The 20,418-nt window shown below is 40.9% G+C and overlaps 1 protein-coding gene across 1 annotated transcript in view; it reads right to left on the bottom strand.

The window, feature by feature from the left end:
- Col25a1 (collagen type XXV alpha 1 chain) overlaps positions 1-20,418 on the bottom strand; it is a 391,109-nt gene that overhangs the window by 83,517 nt on the left and 287,174 nt on the right. The window contains exons 8-10 of the mRNA XM_059266229.1: positions 16,742-16,801; positions 15,113-15,220; positions 13,021-13,056 (exon numbers count right to left, since the gene is read on the bottom strand). Of these exons, the coding sequence (XP_059122212.1) occupies positions 13,021-13,056; positions 15,113-15,220; positions 16,742-16,801 (204 nt within the window). The remainder of the gene's footprint in view (positions 1-13,020; positions 13,057-15,112; positions 15,221-16,741; positions 16,802-20,418) is intronic.

Raw genomic sequence — 20,418 nt, 5'->3', positions numbered from 1 at the left:
TCGCTGTGTAAATTGTTTGGGGGAATGAATGTCAATGCTAAGGAAGGGCAGAAGTTGCAAGCTGTGATAGGGGATCCGAGAAAGAAGAAAAGCCTTGGGTTTATCATTGCCCAGGACTCCATCTTCTCAAGCGTCTCTGGAGTGTTTCCCTTCCTGACCTGCTGAGGGTGGAAAGGAAATTCTATGATGAGGACTGCGTTTATTCAGCACTTAGACGGAGGATGTGTATGTTCCATTCACGAAGGTTGCATTCCCACTGTAAATCTGACTCTGCCACTTGAAAAAACATCATTCACTAAAATCGGGTATTCCATTTCAGGGGAATATTTCAAAGGAAAGTAAGAGAATTTTACATCCAGTATTGTAAATGGAGACTAACATACATGGCATTTTCTAATTTAGTCTTTGGTGCATGGTCATATTAAATCAGAGATTTAAAAAGACTAATCATATAAAATTAGACTAGCATATTTTAATGCAATATTTAAGAAAAATCAAATAACCAAAGACACTGAATATATTTTCCCTACATGTCTTATAGATTATTTGCAAATCTGCTGCCAAGATATATTCTCAGCTACAAATACATGTACATATAATTCTTGAATCTCACTGCAGGAAAAATGGTTGGGAGCCAAGGAGAGCGTTGTCTGTTACCAGAAGGGAATCAGGAGTAATACAAGGTGCAGATATACTTTTGAGTAAATATACAAGCACTTGGGCGCACACACACACACACACACACACACACACACACACACACCCCTCAATTTACTGCACTAAACAAGATTTTCCTTACGTATGTTTCAAATATGTTTAAAGTGATGACACTGTTATATATCTGTGACAATGCAGTAATTAAACATAAACATACAACTTAAGGTTTCCTGTTCAAAAATCAATTTTGAAATTAAGGCATGTTGTTACCAGCTTGTTAAGACATGTGCATCTTATTAACCTTGTTTCTGGCACAAATGTGAATTTATAAAGTAATAGGCAATACTATAGAGTCATTCATTAGCTCATATAATCTTTTGAAGAACTATTGTTTGGGTGTATGTGTGTCTGTAATGTATGTATATGAATGTCGACACATTCTATGATGCCTGTGTGGATGTGAGAAGAAAACTTGGGGAGTTTTTCCCCTCCTCCCACATGGGTTCTGGGATTAAACTAAGGCGGTCAGGTCTGTGTACCAAGTGCTTTTATCTGCTGAACCAGCTTGTCTAGTCTTAAACTTATACCTTCAGCCTGAATAATGGCTTGGATGAAGGCTATCATAAATGCATTATTCACTAAGAAATCTAATGCTTCTTTTTATTACCATTTTTAGGATTCCAGTAGTTCAAGACTTCTAAAGTAGTTCTATTTAGTGTTATATCAATAATTCAGTAAGTTTGGATGAAACAGTTTTCAGAATAGTTATATTCCGTTTGGTCCATTTTTCTCAGTACAGCATTTCTTTGTAGACATTTTTCTTGGCAGGTGCATTTATACTTTGAATATTTTTTTGTATACAGTCAAAATGGAATTTGATTTTTCAAAATAATTCCTGTGTGTTTTTAAAATAGAAACTATGCTATATGTAGATTACCAACATATTAAGGTATATTTCTTTACATTTAACTTAAATATCAAATATAATTTGAATCTTGAAATATCTTCATGTTAATATAGATTCTGAGTGATATAAAATACATGGTTTTCATTGAAGAATTCTATGTAGTAGAAATAGCTTTATTTAAAGGACTAAAAGCCATTGAAAAATTCTGTGTGAAGTAGTGCTATTATCATTAATGTACATATAGCTCTCATTATTGTCATGATCTGCCAGAAAATATCACAGGGAATTATGCAAAACAAAGCTTAGGTAGAAGATTATTAGCAAGAGTTGTACAATCTACTTGATTGTCCTTTCTTGTTCTCCAATTCTGCTAACTTCCACTCGAATGATTCTATACAATATTCAGTATACAGGGAGCAAATACATCAAAAATACGACAGTTCCCAAGGGAGTGGTTGTCTTTGACCAAAAGCATGTTGGCTCAGGCCTGAGAGCCCCTTGACTCCTCTTGCCCGAGTCTGTCAGGCTTGTCAGTGTGTCTTTCTGGTCCCTCCCCTTGTGCTGCACAGCTGTGCCCACTCCAAAGTCCTTTGTTCACTCCCTAGTTAATGTGACATCTATCTAATGGCCTTTTATCTCCCTGTGTCTCTCTGCACACTGCAGCCTGAGGACACTTCCTGAAATGTTGTTTAAGCATCTGTTGACAACTTTTGTAGCTCTTGAGAAGAGGTCGGACTTGGATAGGAGTTGTAGTTTACCACATAAGTATCTCAGCAACTCTGGATGCCTGTTACTACTGGGGCTTTTAGCCGACCTCCCTCCTACAGCAACTCCATCAATTCAAGTCAGGGTCCCTGCCTTTGGGGGTCAGTCTGCTTTACTGTTCCCCAAAGAACCACGATAATAGAACTTTTTCATAGAATTATCAACATTATTGTAATGCTATGTGTTATTGTAAAAGTTGTTCTTTTTTTCACTTTTTTCTTTTTTTTTTTTTTCCCCAAGATAGAGTTTCTCTGTGTTGTTTTGGTGCCTATCCTGGATCTTGCTCTGTAGACCAGGCTGGCCTCGAACTCACAGAGATCCGCCTGGCTCTGCCTCCCGAGTACTGGGATTAAAGGTGTATGCTACCACCACCTGGCTATTTCTTTTTTTCTTTTTCTTCTTCTTCTTTTTTTTTTTTTAATGTAGTACAGATGGCCCACAGCAAAACGCTCAGTGAATCATGTTTTCATTCATTCATTTATCCACTTACTTAATAGTTAACTGCACTCTGAGTGCCAGGCAATGCTTTAGGTACAGGGGAGACAGCAGTTAACAAAACAGGCCGTGACTACATGCCCTCCGGGCTTCACGTTCTAGTGAATGTAGAAAGACAGCCAACAATCTGTGACGTGATTGCTAATGCAAAGAAGGGGCTAGGGAAGGGAGAAGGAGAGGGGTAGATGGTTCAAACCAGCAGCTCTGTGACGGACTCAGTGATAAGGCAACCCTGGACTAGAGCTCTGTCAGGCAGACCGGACGCCTGGTGAGTGAGGAGAATGTTAGCCGCAAGGGGACAGGTACAAAGGCCAAACTAAGGAACGCGTGTATTTTCAAAGAACACCAGAGGACGGTTGATGGGTGTTAGAAGGAGACAGGAAATGGAGAGAGAAGGTAGATTGAAGCTGCATGATCTAGTCAGGGCTCAGAAGAACAATGTGCTTGCTTTGATTATGATAAAAATTATAGGAATGATTATAGTCATAGAATACATATAGTCATTCCTTTTTTTCCTTCTTGAAACCTTAAACAATAGTGTCTCAGGATAGGAATGACATGATTTTTTACTCTATTCTTTGAGTCATGTCACTGCTATTGGCTTATTACAGTAGCTCCCAAACTACTGGAGTAAATTCTTCCCTAGTGATTTCTATTCATAGATTCTACAGAGCAATAAAGCAAAAACATCTTAGTTACACTGTACCATGTATGGCCTAAGGTCTCTACCGGAGTGCGAGTAGTCACATGGACAGTGGATAGAATTATCATTCCAAGATACTCTTCAAAGCAGACAGCCGAGTAACAAATGACTCTACAAGCATCATGCACTGGCTACAGCTGCTAGTTTACATACATTTAAAAAAGCATTTCCTTTGATAGACCGCTGTTTGGGAGAAAATGAATTTTTCTGACCCTAATGACACAAGCACAGATTTGACTAAGGTATTAATTGCTTAAACAGGATGCTGAGTTGCTAGACGATGTGCTTTCGGATGCCTCTTGGGAGACGTTTTAAGGCAAGTTCTGGTTGCCTGCTATTAGGAAATGATGTAGGGGGTGGACACAGTTCCTGTTCTGTCCCTGATGGCTAACAGTAAAACCCAGAGCTCTGGAAGCTGCTGGTCATTGCTGGATACAAGAATATACAATCAACTTCTAAAGGAAAAAAAAATTAACACAGCATGGAGAAGAGGACAGAAGCCCAAAGTATTAAGCCATTTAAAAGGACTTCCTTTTGACTTAAATTTTTCCCCTTGTTTCAATAAAAGTCAGCCAAAATAAAGGAAATATTTTTCAAAGCTGATTCCAATGGAAAGAATGATGAGATGTATAGCATATGTAATCATAAAACATAAGCACTGGGCTTTCTCAATGGGTTGGTGTTATAGAATTTCATCACAACTTTTTGAAAGGTATTAATTAACCTGGGTAGATGCATCACAAGATCACAAAATCCATAACATTGGTTTATAAAGAAGAAACATACAAGGGCAATTTGCCTCAGTCAAGAAGCATTCATTTAAGATTTACTTGTACAGACTTGATCTCCTACTTGAAGGCTAAGAGACAGAAATTCTATCTACCATGGACATCTGGAGGAGAATTTAGGTGATGATATACAAGATTTGGAGTTTATTGCTTAAGCATGGGGAAGCAGCAAGACCAACTGTTGAGGGAAGTACAGGATGCAAAGCACTGCTGCCCTGGTACCCTCTACGGCAAGGCCAATGACTTAGAGGTAGTACTGTAGTGGCTCTAGTGGAACGCTGGACCGAGACTGCTACATCTCAGCGCTACACAAACCTAGTCTTTTATGGGCCCTGTCTTAAGGCATATTTGTTAATATTTCCATGAAGTCCATTTCCTTCTCCTGTTAGACTTTATCTGAATTTCTTAATCACTCTTCTGGGACCCAGGGTCACGACTCACAGTCTTTGACAAGATGCCTAGACAAACCTTGTTTTCTGCTGCATTCTAGTACCTTTCAAACGATTATACTTTAATATACTTACATATGAAAATCTACTAGATCCAGTAGAAGCTTCCTCAGGACATATATTTTACATCTTTTGGACTTGAGAAAGTACTTATCATAAATAATTATTGAATAAATTGAAATATAAAAAATAAAAAATTATATTTACTAGATACCATTATTTTAGCACTCAAAATATAACACTACCAACTGGAGAGAGTCCTCAGTTTGGAGTTGTTTCTGTTTAAATATCTGGGATTTTTGTTTCTGTAACGTTTCTCCCCACTAACTCCTATTATTTGAAAAACTTCCTCTAAAACTCACACCTTGTCCATGAGAGGGCTTGGTGTCATATTCGTTCATAAGCACTTTATGGCAAAGGCTCTAATGAGCAGTCATTTTTTAAAAAGAGCAAATGTTTTCGGACTGCCCTATCTCATGTGCTGACTTATAGGGAAATATTAAACCAGGGCAATTCATTTACTGGTATTTCTCAAAATCACGAGGTTATGACCTTTTGAAGGGAGGTTTCTTAAGCTCAGGAAATTAAATAGGTGATACATTTTTCTCATCACGTGACAAAAGCAGGATCCAAGACAAAAAATGGAGCATTAAATAGCATGGACCGATTAAAGGCAGATCTAGACATTTAAGCATCTATACTATCAGGTTCCAAAACAGAGACTCGACAGTCACCAGATACCCACAGCTAAATTAGTTCACTCTATCCCTTCTGAATATTTAATAAATTGTTTCTTAGTGCTGAACCCAAAGTGGAAATGACCCCCAAAGAAAGAAAAATTAACAGGCTCTTCTGCCCTCTGTGATTACATATGCTTCCCTTGAATGCCATAAAAGGAGATTTATGGTTCATAAAGGCCCTATCACACCACACGGCAGTCAGTAAAAGAATATTTGTATGCAGGGGCATCTAAGCTCTCACCATATTTAAAATAAACAATGCTAAGAAACGCTACTCCTCGAATCTACATATCCTGTGACTCACAGATGTCTTAAATTTAAGAGTATAATATAGACTCGTGTGTTCAGGCCTGCTTTCTGTCTAGGAAGGCCAGTGAGTGCTGTCTAGTGCAGGGTTTTGTGATGATGAAAACATTCTGGATTGCTTAATCCGACAGGGGAGCCACTAGCCACACACGGCTATTGAGCACCGGAAATGTTGCTAGTGAAGTTTCCAGAAAGAAAGCTTTAATTTTGATTTACTGAGACTGATTCTGAACTCGTCACTTAGAGTTAGTAGACATTGCATTGGACACTGTGGATTTAGACTGTGGAGCCCATACAACTGTAAGCAAGCAAATGAGCCAGAGTCTAACATGGTTCTCTTCACTGTCTTCTCTACCACTCTGGCCACATCACTTATGCTCGTCTCGTTTTTTTCTTTAATCTGTGAAGTGATAGGCTAGATGATTTCTAAGGCTTCTTTTAATATATCTGATTTCAAAATAGCCACACACCGTGACTAGAAATAGAAGTGATTACTTTTCCACTGTCTTCATGACAATGGATCCTTTAATCATGCTATTCATGAGCACATAGATACTCTAAATGATCTGTAGAACATGAAGGAAAAGGAGAAGTTACTGAAAAGACAATCTGTAGAAAATCGGTTGTGTTTATCCTATTTAATTCTACCTGTGGTAAGACAGGACACTGTCAGAGAGAAAGAATAAGCTCAGTAGCTTAGGTATCGGTACCTTATTATTACAAATACCATTAACAATAATGATATAATTCACATCAGTCATTCAGTTTAATAAACATTCTAACTACAGCAGCTAGTGTACGGTGGGACAAGCATTACAGAGCAAAGGAGCAGACAGTTCTAACGTAGGGTGAGGGAATGTGGAAGTACGTGGCATTTTCTTAAAGAAAAAGCAGGAGGCTACTTTTCAAAACCTCCCCTCAGACACTTGAAGCTCTAGACATGAGTGAGCAAGAAGGCATTTTAAAACTCCCTTCCCTGGTCGCAGGTCTCACAGTTAGGAGTCTGTGCGTCTAAAGGGACAGGCCAGCCTGCAACCTCAATTGTCCAGACCTAGACTATGGCTGGGATACTAAGAGCCCTGGGCATTTCTGCTCACTTGACTTCTGCTCACTTTGAAGACAGCTGTCCTTCTCTCCTCCAGTTCTTTCTTTCTGACAGGGAGCCACACCCCTGGTGTCCGCAACAGTAAATTAGAACACGGGACATTGCCATGACATATTGTTGTGTTGACACCTGACAAGACACAGTGTAAGGGAGGGCAGGTTTACTTGGTCAAGGCTTGGGGATGGAGTCCATCACAGTGATGGGGGCTGGTGGTCAGAGCTGCTGGCTCACATTTCAGTAGACTGGGAAGCAGAGTGATGAGGAATGCTGGTAATTCTGTGGGCTTTCTTCCTCCTCTCAAGAGATGATGCCAGCCGCATTCAGGGTGGGTCTTTCCTACTCAGCTACACCTCTCTGGTAATGCCCTCACAGACACATTCCAATGGTGTACTTTACTAATGCTTTCATGGTGTTTCCGAACACAGTCAAGTTAACGATCAACATTAAGCATCATAATGATTATTCTGTGGGATGTGCTCGGAGTTAGGTCCTGTGAGCGGTGGAGAACATGAGTCTTATAAAGTCAGTTACATAAAGGTGAGGGGTGGGTGAAGGCATGGAAGAGAAGGAGTAGCCTAGGGGCTAGGGAGGAGGCTCGTCACAGCTTTCCTCTTGCTAGTATATTCAGACTTTGAACTTTTAGGAGTACACAATTACTGAATTTCAATTTTACAAATCACCATGAGAATAATTTTGTGAAAGTTAGAAGATAGAACATATTTAACAGTTCATTATCTTGGTCTGTAAAATGTTAGTATTTGTATATTTTGTACATTTTGCATAAGAATTTTTTTTTTCCTTTTGTCTCGGGAGGCAGAGGCAGATGGATCTCTGAAGCCACCCTGGTCTACAAAGCAGATGTCAGGACAGCCAGGGCTGTTACACAGAGAAACCCTGCCTCAAACCCCTCCCCCCCCCACAAACCAAACCAAAACCACCGTCTTTCCCTTACCCACTACATGAATGTGTCTGCCCCTCAGCTACCCCTAAAGAAGCCTGTGCACTTGGCAATCCAGAGTCCCCTTGGGCTGAGCTCCAGGCAGGGCCACTAGGGCAGCTGCAGATAAAGAAGGCAAGCTTGTCTATGTTCTCTTGTCTGTTTGGGAAACAACACATCACCAGCTAGGGACAAACACACCCAGGGAAGTGGGACGGGGTCTCACTTTCTCAATCGGAGCCAAATGAACGGGAGAAGTCTGCGGTGTTCTCCAGGGCCTATCATCTGCTGAGCAAGAGAACAGGCAGGTCAAAGTTCAGTTGGGGAAATCAATGAGTTTATCAACTGTAGCCCAGCAGGCCACCGTAACTGAAGCTGCTTGAAGCAAGTCTTCACACATCGCTCCTTCCAGTTTCGTTTTAAATGAAGCAGAAATGCTATTGATGCTTCTGTTATCCACATAACATTTTCAACAGCATTGCTGGACTCATTGGACTCAGATGTACTGATGTGTTTAGAAGCAGAACTAAAGCAAACTACAATTACCTACAAATTACAAATTACACAAGTCCAAACTTCACTTTAGTGGGTAACTTTTCCTGAATTCTTACATGCCATGAAAGCCCAGGGAGTAAAGATTTAAGTCTTCTTATGACACAGAAAGCGGAGAATAACTGTGCTATGGAGTGTACATACAAGCTGGGTGAAAACCGGAAGGAATAGAGCGTTTCAGAATTGGGGGATGCAAGAGCCTAAGACACCACAGACACAGACACTTCAGATTAGAGCACAGCACTCAGGTGTTTAAGTTCACTGTCTAGTGATGTGATACATCACCAAGGTCAAAAGCAAGTTGGGGAGGAAAAGGTTGATTTCATCTTACAGCTAATAATCCATCATGGAGGGAAGTCAGAGTAGGAGCTCAAGGCTGGAACCTGGAGGCAGAACTGAAGCAGTGGCCGTGGAGGAGTGCTGCTCACTGGCTTGTTCAGCTTTCTTTTCAACCCAGGACCTCCTCGACAGGGGTAGCACCACCCACAGTGGGCTGGGTCCCCCACATTAACCCAATCATTAGTGAAGAAAAAGCCCCACAGACTTGTTGATAGCCGATAGAAGCATTTTCCCAATCGAGGTCCCCTCTTCCCAGGTGGCTCCAGCTGTGTCCAGTTGACAAAAGGGAAGCAGCACACTAGGAGATAGGCGTGGGTTAAAAGGAGTTAAAAAATGCCATCTAGGGCTGGAGAGGTGGCCCAGCGGTTAAGAGCATTGGCTGCTCTTCCAGAGGACCCGGGTTCAATTCCCAGCAACCACATCATGGCTCACAACCATCTAGAGTGGGATCTGACGCCCTCTTCTGGTGTAAAGCTGTACATGCAGATAGAGCACTCATACAGGAGAAGAGGGCATATATACAAATAATATATACAAATAAATATGACTCGAACAACTATTTAGAATACTGCAGGCTTGGAGGACAGATCTGGACATGACCTGTGCTAGAAGCCAACCCCGAGCACTTCCAGTTGTGGCCAGTTCTCAGCTGTATGCCTGGTTTTATAGTATAGTGTGTGCTGGGGGGAAGTGTCTGCTTTTATTTAGATATAGTTAAAAATTTTAAGTTCCAGATTCTGTCTTTAAAATCTCCCCAGAACTTCTCAGAAAGCCCAAAGGCCACATTTACAGACTAGATGCTGAGCAGGATTCGAGGGAAGCAGGCCTGCCAGAACTTCAGGCTCTCCCTCTTACTGTATCAGGCATGCTGTTAATCTTCGGATAGTTATTGTGCAGTCTAATGATCCATCCTGGATTATGAAAACTAAATCCCTACCTGACACACTCATAAACAGCTTTGTAGGCTGGTTTTAGCTTCCTCATTTCATCATCAGAGACACTTGAAGTTCATAAAGATCCTCCAGTGCATCGTTAGAACCCTCATCTAAACAAGCACTACTGAGCAACTCAAACCAACGGGGGATTATCCAGAGAGGAAAAGAGCGAGGCTATTCATTGTGCTTTGTTTGAACTGGCAGATGAGAAGTACCATCATGAAAAATTGATAATGTGATGTGACACACAGAAGGCTCGGTGACAACAACCAATAGAACTCCCAACTGCAGTATTGACATGCTATAATGTCACTGATTACTTAGCCATTCTTTATAGCTTTGACATTTGCCTCAAGAGGAATGCTACTCATCTATGGAATTCCTTGTGGTTCACAGAGCATTTCACATCAGCTCTTCACTTGCTGCTCATAATGCATCAAGGTATGCAGAATTGCAATCACTACCAACAGTCTATGGATCTGTGCAGAGGAAAAAGACCACGTCACACATGAAGTGCTTTCAAGCTAGCACTAATGGGGCAGGGCATCTTTCTTTCTTTCAGACTTCTGGGATAAAACACTGTGAGTGTGTATGTGTGTATGTGAGCATGCATGAGCATGAGCAAACACACACACACACACACACACACACACACACACACACACACACACACTAAAAACTGTACAAGATACCTTGCCTCATAAAAATGACCACCATAAGTGCTGGATATGATGCCACATTCCTATCATCCCAGAATTTAGGAGGCCAGGCAGGAAGATCACGAGTTTGAAGCCAGACTGAGTTGCAAAGTGATTTCCAGGCCAGCCTGGAAAACGGCAAGCTAGAAAATGGGTCTCAAAAATCCCAGACCAAACCAAATCCAAACAAACAAAAATTCAAATGTATTCCCGGTACTCTTTTTGGGATGGGTTAAAATGCACAAGGAATCATTTATGTTAGCAGGCAAGTATAAAACACACCAATTCATTTTGCTGAGAAAATGAAGTAAGGAGTTATATTGCTTCACAAAAAGACCCTAAAATGGACTGTTTTAAAGAACCAAATTCTTCAGCAATTTTAAAATAGATTGATTCATTAAAATCTGATTCATATTAAAAACAACCTTCATGAACACATCTGCTACATAACTCTATGCTCACCTGTACTATGTGGAGAACAAAGAGTGATAATAACACACTCATATATAGTTCTCATTACATATTTTAAAGAGATTTCCACTAATTTATTGCATTTGTCTCTGTCAACCTTTTAAGGCAGGCAAAGACAGTGTTATTTTTTCTGTACAGATGAGAAATTGAGAGGTTAAGTGGCTTGCCCAAGGTCAGACAGGCACTCATTCATTCGCTGCTCTGACTGATGTAGTTTTAACAGGGTAACAGAGGAAGTAAGGTTCTTCCTCCTGGTTTTTTTTTTTTTTTTTTTTTTGAACAGCTGTGAAGGCTATTAAAACAGAAGTAGATGATCTCACAAATACAATGCTGAATGAAAAAATCCAGACACAAACGTGGACATACTGTACGAGTCAATTAGTATAAAATTCAAATGCAGACAAAGCTAACTCACAATGACACCAGTCAGAATGGTGGCTGTCTTTGGGATGGGGTTTGGGGATGGGGGAACAGAAATGTTCAAGCTATCGGTCTGACTAGCACACTACTTACGTTCATTTGTGAGGAACCACTGAGATTTACAACAGCATTTAACTAGTTTGCATACTAAAGAAATGTTCACTTGAAGCAGTAATTTACACTTTTGAAAGGGATCATCTATAAATTCACTTTAGACAATCATTAAGCCCACAAATCCTTGGGACATTTGTGATTTCATTTACATTTCTTGGCTGCATCTAGAAAATGAGACATGAACTCATCTGAAGACTGTAAAGAGAGACGGAAAGGTTTACAGAAACTATGGTCAATATTTATCTGCATTTGAGAAAGTTTTTATGAGATGGGAAATAGAAGCACAGTAAGAACACATTATAATTCATTTGGGGCTAGGCACAGCACTTACACTTAAGGACTTGAATCAGGAGTGGAAATGCCTTAGTGGGGCAGGTATCTAGCCTATGTAAGGTCCTGGCTTCAGTCTCCGGCACTCCAAGAACATAAATAAAAATAAAACAAGAAACTGCCGGAAAATGAGATTATGTACGGTTCCTCTAATCCATCCTGGGGAATAGATAAACAGTGAAAGCAGGAATGGAGTTCTCCAGAGCACCCGTTTAACTCCAGAGTACTCCATATAAGTTTAGGGTGCTGTGCTAGGTGCCAGAGTGGAGAGCGGGAGCCAGTGAGCAATTAGTCTGCACAGACTCGGGGTATACGGGGCTTCCGAGGATGCCACCTAGATTTTGATGTAGGAATGAATGAAATGAGTAGATTTTGATGAGTCTCCAGGACAGAAATTATAGGTGCCTAAAACAATTTCAGAATTTATATCCTGCTCTTCCAGGAATTCCTCTTTCACTCTGAGTCTGCAGACTATGAGCTAACACTGTCTATCCACTCGGGTACCACTGATGCAGCACCATGAGCTACTGCTGTCCCTCCATACGGGTGCTACTGATGATAAATATTTTATCATTTTCTTTTAAAATACTCTGGACCAAATATATATTTTGATCATACAAGTCATGAAAAGAGCAAGTTCTGTGTGGTGGGTGTGGTTTGGTCCTGGGAGCTTTCATTCCACCACTAGTTAGCTCCACTTGCAGAGTGGATATATAGTTTCTATGGATATATAGTTATGGTGGTTTGAGTAAGACCATTCTTATTCATTCCATAAGCTCAGGCTCATGTATTTGAACGCTCAGAACTCTTTGAAAAGATTAGAAGGATTAGGAGGTGTGGCTTTGGGGAGGAAGTGTGTCACTGGGGGTGGTCTTTGAAACCTCAGGCCAGGCCCAGTCTCTCTCTTTCTCCTCTCTCCCCTTCTCCCTCCCTCTCTCTATTGCCTGTGGATCTGAATGTAGTTCTCAGTTCCTCCAGCACCATGTCTGCCTCTATGCTGCCATGCTTCCCACCATGATGACAATGGACTAAACCCTGAACTGTAAGCCAGCCCCACTTAAATGCTTTCCTTTATAAGAGCTGTCATGGTCATGGTGTCTCTTCACAGCAATAGAAACCCTAAGACAACAGTCTTGTGATCCTCAGCATGCAGTAAGTAGGGACTGTTATTTTCTAATAAACTTTCATAAATTACTGATTCTGTTATGGATCATACAAAAAGGTTGATTACTCACTCATAAACTTGACCATAGTTTTAATAACCCGGCTTTCTATTATTTTTATTAAAAAAACAAACTGAGATACGTACCATCAAGCCTTGTTCTCCTGGTTTCCCTGGTTCACCCTTTAAAAAATTAATAACAATGAGTAATTAAAAAATATTTAAAATTTTTCAATATCTTCTTTTCCCTAATACTTTCTCAGTCATGTGAATGTCAAGTGCATTTTTTTAAAAGATTAAATAGAATGTAAACATATCACAAAGAGCTGATTTGGCTAGACTGTCCGGCTAGCAGGCAGCAAGGATCCTCTTGTCTCTGCCTTCCCTGTGATGGGCTACAAACTTGCTTGCTGTGCTCAGCTTTGACATGGATGCTGGGGCTTGAACTCTGGTCTTCAAGCTCGTGTGGCACTTACTGAGCGTCTCCCAGCTCCCTTATCTTTGTCTCCTTACAGTCATGTCCAGCATAAATTTGTTTCTTCTATAGTACATAATATTTGATGATCTGGGCATTTTTTTCTACCAATAACATGTTAGACCCTTGTTTCTTCGTTTGGGCTCTTTTAAAAACAAGTTTCCACACTATTCTCTAGACTGGTAGAACTCACTGTGTAGCCCATGCTGGTTTTTAAAATACATCTTTAAAAATATTTATTTTCTGTGTATGTATATTTGGCCTGCATGTCTGTCTGTGCACCATGTGTGTTCAGTGTCCTAAGAAGCCAAAAGACAGTGTTAGATCTTCTGAAACTAGAGTTACAGATGGGTGTGAGCCTCCACGTAGGTGTGGGGAATCAAACTCGGGTTCCATGGAAGAGCAGCCAGTGCTAACTGCTGGGCCATCTCTCCAGCCTGCCCACACTGATCTTGAATTCACAGCACTCTCCTGGCAAATGTTTTTAACTGGTTATTTAACTGGTTATCTGAAGACAGCCACTGTGGTGACTAGCTGTCAGTGAAAGCTGTCAATCCCCCAAAGCCATGGAAGGCTCTCCCCAGGAGCATCACTCTAAGAAAATGATAGACATTAAGCAGGTAGGGTTAGGATGAATTGAACACCTTCAAATGTTCAGGGAAAGCAGTCCCATGAGCAGCTGGGTCCATTCCTAATTTCACATGAGCAAACACACAGCCTTCAGAAAGGGAAGTGGGACTTTGGGGATGACAGCAAAAGAGATAAAATGCCCTGTATCCTCACACATAGATTAATCCTTGGAAAAGCGATACAAAAATATGTGCATTAAAATGCAAAGACAATGTACAATAACATTAACAGCTATTGCTGATTTCAGTCCCCCCCACCCCCAACCCGGTTTTATTTTTAAGTATTTCTACTTTGTTAGAAAACATTCTCATCATTACTTTTGAACTAGAAAATTGCCAATGGAAACAGTTTAAGCAGTGCATTAAGTAAAATTTAACTCAGCAATAAACATTAATTTCTAGCCCTGGAATCACAATATCAACCCAGTCATTTTAAAAATCTTGTCCGTATATTTCTTTAAATTATTGGGCTGCATGTACCAAGTCATATCACTTATCAGTTATCAATGCCCCATTTTTTTTTTATTGCTATGACAAATTCTAGTGTTGAAATCATTTAAAAATGGTTTCTATTAGATAAGCCTTGGATGCAAATTATCACAAAAAAGTGATAATATGGTCATACCCTCTGGTGCTGAAGTCATTAATTTTTGTTTTGTTAACAACTCTTAGCCAGGTCATCTGTAAGGGATCAATACTAATAAGCTCTACCTGCTTTCTGTTAGCAGCGTGGGGCTTTATTGTGTCCACTGTTGGCCTTTAAGAAAACACTGTCAATATTTGGCTTCATTTTTCTCACTAATAGCCCACTTCACCCCAAAAAGGCAGTGACATACCCAACGGCAGGCAGGACACAGGCAAGACTGGGCATCTCTCAGTGTGAACTCCCTGAAGCTCACCTAAGATCCATCCAGGTGCCGTCGTCAGGTCTCCGGCTCTTCTTGGCCCAGTAATGAAGTGAATGCTGCTGAAGCGCCCTGCAGACGCTGACTGTCCTCTATTTCTACCTCCCCCCAGCCTTCTCTAGTCACCTGACCTCTTGGCCCTACAGTCCCTTGCCCCCTGTTCCAGCTCACTGTTTACCCCTTAACCTGGAACAAAATCTGGGAGGACAACAATCCAGGAAGAAACTCACGGGTACTCCTGGCATTCCTCGGGGACCGTCCTTCCCTGTGTCCCCAGGTGGGCCTCTTGGACCAGGAGGGCCTGGGGGTCCTGGAGGCCCTGCCTGTCCTTGGTCACCCTGGAATGGAGGAAAGGAGTGAACCAACAATAATCATGAGCAATTAATATTCAGGTTCTATTTCAGCACTTTAAATTCATATTATCCAATCTACATTTACGCCTAAAGAACCAGACCACCATAAATATGAAGCCCACTGTCAAGCTACCTGTAAGTAAGGAGCAAATCTTTACTGTGGGAGAGCCAAACAGATGCTATGAAACTGAAGCAGCTCTCAGCCTGGCAGCGCAGCTCTTGGAGTGCCCTGTTTATTACCGCATCCAGAGCCGGATAAAGCCCTTGTTTAAGGGTGTCTATGGTAATGCTCTATCGGACACATTTACCATGACCAATGGGTGGCTGAATTTTCAGTTGGAAAATATATTTACTCACAGGATCAAAGATTAAGCATAATGGGCTCCTGCTCTATTTCATAATAGATGTATAATTTATCAGAGCCAGAGGGCTCAGGAACCATGTGTCTATGTCTATTGCTGGTTACAACTGAAGTTGTCTTGATTAAACAACAACAACAACAACAACAACAAAAACCAGGCAGGCTTTCTATACTGTAAGTCACCAGACACAATCTTATTCTGGGATATTTACAGAGACCCACCCACCATCTATGCGCCATGCATGAGAGATAAATGCAAAGCAACAGCACCCAGAGCAATAATTGAAGGCGAAGGAGACATCAGACTCCTGCAGGAAGCAGCACTACCTTAATCAGCCGGCGTTTAATGAGCTGCTGATCAGCAGAGAGAAAGCCATGATTGATTTTAGGAAACACCATCTGATCAGTCAGGTGAGGTCAAAGGTTGAAGTTCAGAGATGAGAGAGTTGAGGAATAAGCATCAGAAGGCCCCAAGGAAGAAATAAAGATATACACATTAGACTCATAATGACCATTAAATAAAATGGAACTGGTGCTCATGTCTGACAGACCCTCAGCCTCTCTGGAAGAAAGACAGCCTTGAAATGGAATGAGTCTTTTGGTTAGAAATGAGTCCCTTGTGTACCCCATCATTTGGATGCCTTTTTTTGGGGGGCAGTTGTCTTTTAGTGCATCCACTTCCAGAAGCAAGTGACCCAGAATGACCTTGCATTCTGCACCTCGAGTAGAAGGTCTACAGACAGAGCACTAGTTCCAATTCCGTCAGATTTGTCAACCAGCATAATGTGGCATGAACCAGGTGTCGACGCCCCAAGCTTAGAGTCCTTAGAATTACTTAATTGGCTGTGAAAGCATCACAGAGCATTGGGATGTATGTGAATCCAGCCATGGATATGAGGCAGCCTCCTAGGAAGCCACGCCTTTGATTGTCACTGTACATGTTTAACTTCATCCTCCTTCTCATGAATGCTCAGGAGGTTCTCACTTAGGCCATAGCTGACCTCCCTGATACACCCGAGGTCCCAGGTGCCCAACACAGTCCCCTGGCATTAGGAGCAGAAGCTGGGACAACCCACGGATGGCTCTTGTTCACCCTTATGCTGATTGTGCCTCTGACTGAGTAAGCATGAATATCATCCACAAACCTTGACGGTGAGGATCTGATTGCTGTGTAGGGCAGCAACTGTGGGGAAGCCTGGCAGGCCCTAAGGACGTGGCATAACACCAAAACAATACGACACAAAACGTCACACAGACATTTCACTGGTAGACAAACAAAATCGGGTGCATGCATAAAACCTCCCCTTCCCACTCAGGTTCGGAGCATACTTCGACACATTAGACACAAGAGGCTCCCAAGTCAAGCAGCCATTCCCTAAAGCATGGAATGGCAAGGCTGCAGACTCATGGTGGTGGAATCTGTACGGATTCCAGTATTCGGTTTGCAGTGCTTAGTATTTTTGGAAGCTTCTTTTTAAAGGGTTAGTTCAAACTGGAGATAACTGCAGACATTGTTACGAGAACATTCTGCCCACTGGTATTCTGTTTACAAATTAGGACATATAATACATATAATACACATACTAATTCTTTTATTAACAACAACAGTGAACAGAATGTTATTGTCAGATTGGAAATACTCTTCAGAACAAACACAGTTCGCCACATACAAAAAGCGTTACCACCCAACAAATCAAAATTCCTCTCTCTGCTCATGTGATGGCTTTTGGGTCTGCCCTGTTTTCAGGAACTTTCGTGAGGTGGTGGATGGAAATCTGTCTCTTATAACATATGTATTTCATGTCAGGGTGGTTTACAGTCACACTCCACAGTAACCACTTCCGTCACATAACTTTTCCAGAAGAAGTTGACAGACCACACAACCCCATAAAACAGAAAAGTGGCTCGGGATTCCTTAGACAAGGAGAATGGGGGAGATGCTGCAGGGACCCAGACTGTAGCAACTGGGATAAAGTGTCCTCACAGTGTTACCAACTGGGGAAATCTGAAAGAGAAAATTTGCCTTTGTTCCATTTCCTTTTTAAAAACATTTGAAATTGGAGTCTTTTATTCCCTTTAAAACTATAAGACACGTTTACTATATAAGTTAATAACAGCCCAGCAATGGATAGCTTCAGTTTCCTCCCTGTTTGTCCTACCCTTCTGTTGAGGATATGTGTACACACACACACACACACACACACACACACACACGTATGTATATTAGCAAAGGCCAGAGAGTTGCTAGTTTTTAACCTTATCAGTTTATTAGTGGGTATTTTCTCTTCATTTTTCTGATGTTGGGGATATGCTTTTCTTTTTGAGTTGATCAATAAACTTAGGTTTGTAGCATGAAGACGTGCTTTAGTCCTATTGATTCATCCTTTGCTTCTCATTGTTTAGTGCTCTGAGTTCTCAGGAAGCCGAGCAAAGGAAACCCTTGCACCAGATCTACTCTGATAAGGGTATAAAGTGGATGGGCAGGTTTGAGGTGACCCCGGACTTCTTCTCATTCTCCCTAAGTGAAAGTCCTCTAAGCATCGACTCTCCACAAACTCAGAAATGCCACAAGTTGGAAAACAGATGTGTACAATTTGCTTTTGTTTTTACTATAGAATATGAGTTTAAAATGTTATTAGATGGTAATGTGCCAGGATCTTTCCATCTGTGACTCATTAGCCCTATATTACACAGTCAGAATTTTCTATATAAACCTCATATTTATGTAACAGAGAACAAAAGCAGATACAAACAAGAAGTCTAGGAGGGGTCAGAATCTTGATTAGTGGTGATAAATCATACTGTCACTTGAAGCATGATTATCTAACACAATAATTTTAAATTAAAAGCCTTTTAACAGCACACATGGTAGGCCTTTCAATCGTTCTGAAATTTCAACATAGAAATAAGTCACTTATTGTATTCCTCTCTGAGCAGGACCAGATTGTCGCTTGGTCATATCTGCAGCCTAGTCACACAAAAGCACTAAATGTGTCACTTCTTGGTTTGAGCTCCAGTGAGATCTACAGAGGGGAGTAACCAGGCAATTCTGGCCTGGACAGTTAGTTCCCAAGTCTCAAACTGGAAATCTGCATTGGAAGAAATTTAACTTGCTTTGTTAGATGACGTATCTCAGTCATGTTAGCTGTGAAATGCTACCACGTGGGCTTAGAGACGACACCAAAGACTTCTGAAATGACCCTGGTGTTTATCTGTAGCAGAGCAAAAGCAACGCATGTAAGAAGGGCCCTGTTAAATTCTAGCAAGAATCCTAAGACTCTATTGTTTTCAAAATGGGGGGAGGGAATGACCCTAAAAGTTGTTTAAGTTAGTTTTAATTAATATTAAACAATTAAAACATTTTACATTACAGCTTTATTGTAAAGAATTTTCAAGTATAAAACATTATGTGGTGAAATTCACCCAAGTTTTTTTTTAATGTAAAATGAATATTGTTATCCTTGGGAGTAGAATGCATAAGTTTTAAGACATATTGCCATTTGACGGTGATAACGAATCCCATCTTAGAGAGTTTCATCCACCTTACAGGCAGACTGTGTGCCTCTTACAGGACGGGGCCAAAGCATTGGTGCTGAGACCTCCACTTCAGGACCTGGCTGTCTATGACAGTGACTTCCAGGCTTCTTTAGCTGTCAAGCAGAGGTGCACTCTTTCCTTAGGCAGGCCATTGCCCCATCATTAGTCATAGCCCCTTTAAATAAGTGAAACAGATTTCACTTTGGTGTTATATCTCACACAACTTGCCTGGTATACAGATGGTTCAAGCGGGTGTGGGAAAAAAATGTATCTTAAAAAAAAAAAACACGGTGAAAGAATCCAGAAATAAGCAGAAATACTGGAATAATTTGAACATATTTCACCCTAAATATTTTGGATTCTTGAGAAACTAGATGTACAAGTGTGTAATAGAGGCTCCCTTATGCATCCCACATTTGCACCCAAGAGGGCAGACACTCATGGCATTCATCTTTGCATCTTCCTGATACACAATAGGTACCATCTCAGCCACTGCTCTGCCAGCATCAATGAGGCCTGCCAAACCCACTGTTACCCTCTAGAAAATAAGCAGGCCCTGTGCCCAAAGGGACTTACACAAAAAGATAAGTCATGAGACACGCTTCTAACTACTTGATAGCCATAAATTCAAGATGCCGTTATCATTTTTATTGTATATTCGATAATGACAAGTGTTACATCATTACATTTTAGGGAGAAATTTTGTTTTGTCAAACATAGCCAATAAAGCATTGATAGAGTCAGAAATGTAATCCTAGATGTCTACTTTCAGATTTTTAAATTTTCTGGTTTGTGTTTATGATCATTTATTTCTATTTGTTTTTATTGTCTAATACTAGAGAGCTTACAAACTGACAACAACATTTAAGTAGCCTTTGTTGATTGCATTCTATGTAGCACTCACTGTGCCACATCCTGGGGATTCAATGGCAAGCACGATCCCAAGCTCACAACATTTAACATCTAAGGAAGTGAAGAAAATAGGTAGGCAGGAGCCATATGGGTTGATAAGAACTAATATGATAAGTACTGATAAGAATGACTTTCGTCTAACTATTATGAGGCTAAAGAAGACACTGAATGAAAGAAATTTGCCGTTAAATTGCCCCACAATGTAGTAGATATTACAACCTCTGTCAAAAAAGGAAACCCAACCAGAAGGTAAGAGGCTAGAAGAGTTCCCCAAATGACCACAGAATATGCCAGTAGGAGCTGGTGAGTACTTATGTTGGTGGTAGGTTAGGGAGACCAGAGCTAGGCACTGTGGCAAACATTTGTCTTTCTA

The sequence above is a fragment of the Peromyscus eremicus genome, chromosome 6 (genome assembly GCF_949786415.1).
Source record: "Peromyscus eremicus chromosome 6, PerEre_H2_v1, whole genome shotgun sequence".
Taxonomy (NCBI): Eukaryota; Metazoa; Chordata; class Mammalia; order Rodentia; family Cricetidae; genus Peromyscus; species Peromyscus eremicus.
Note: the sequence above shows the minus strand (reverse complement) of the source record. Positions and strands in the feature narration are given on the sequence as shown.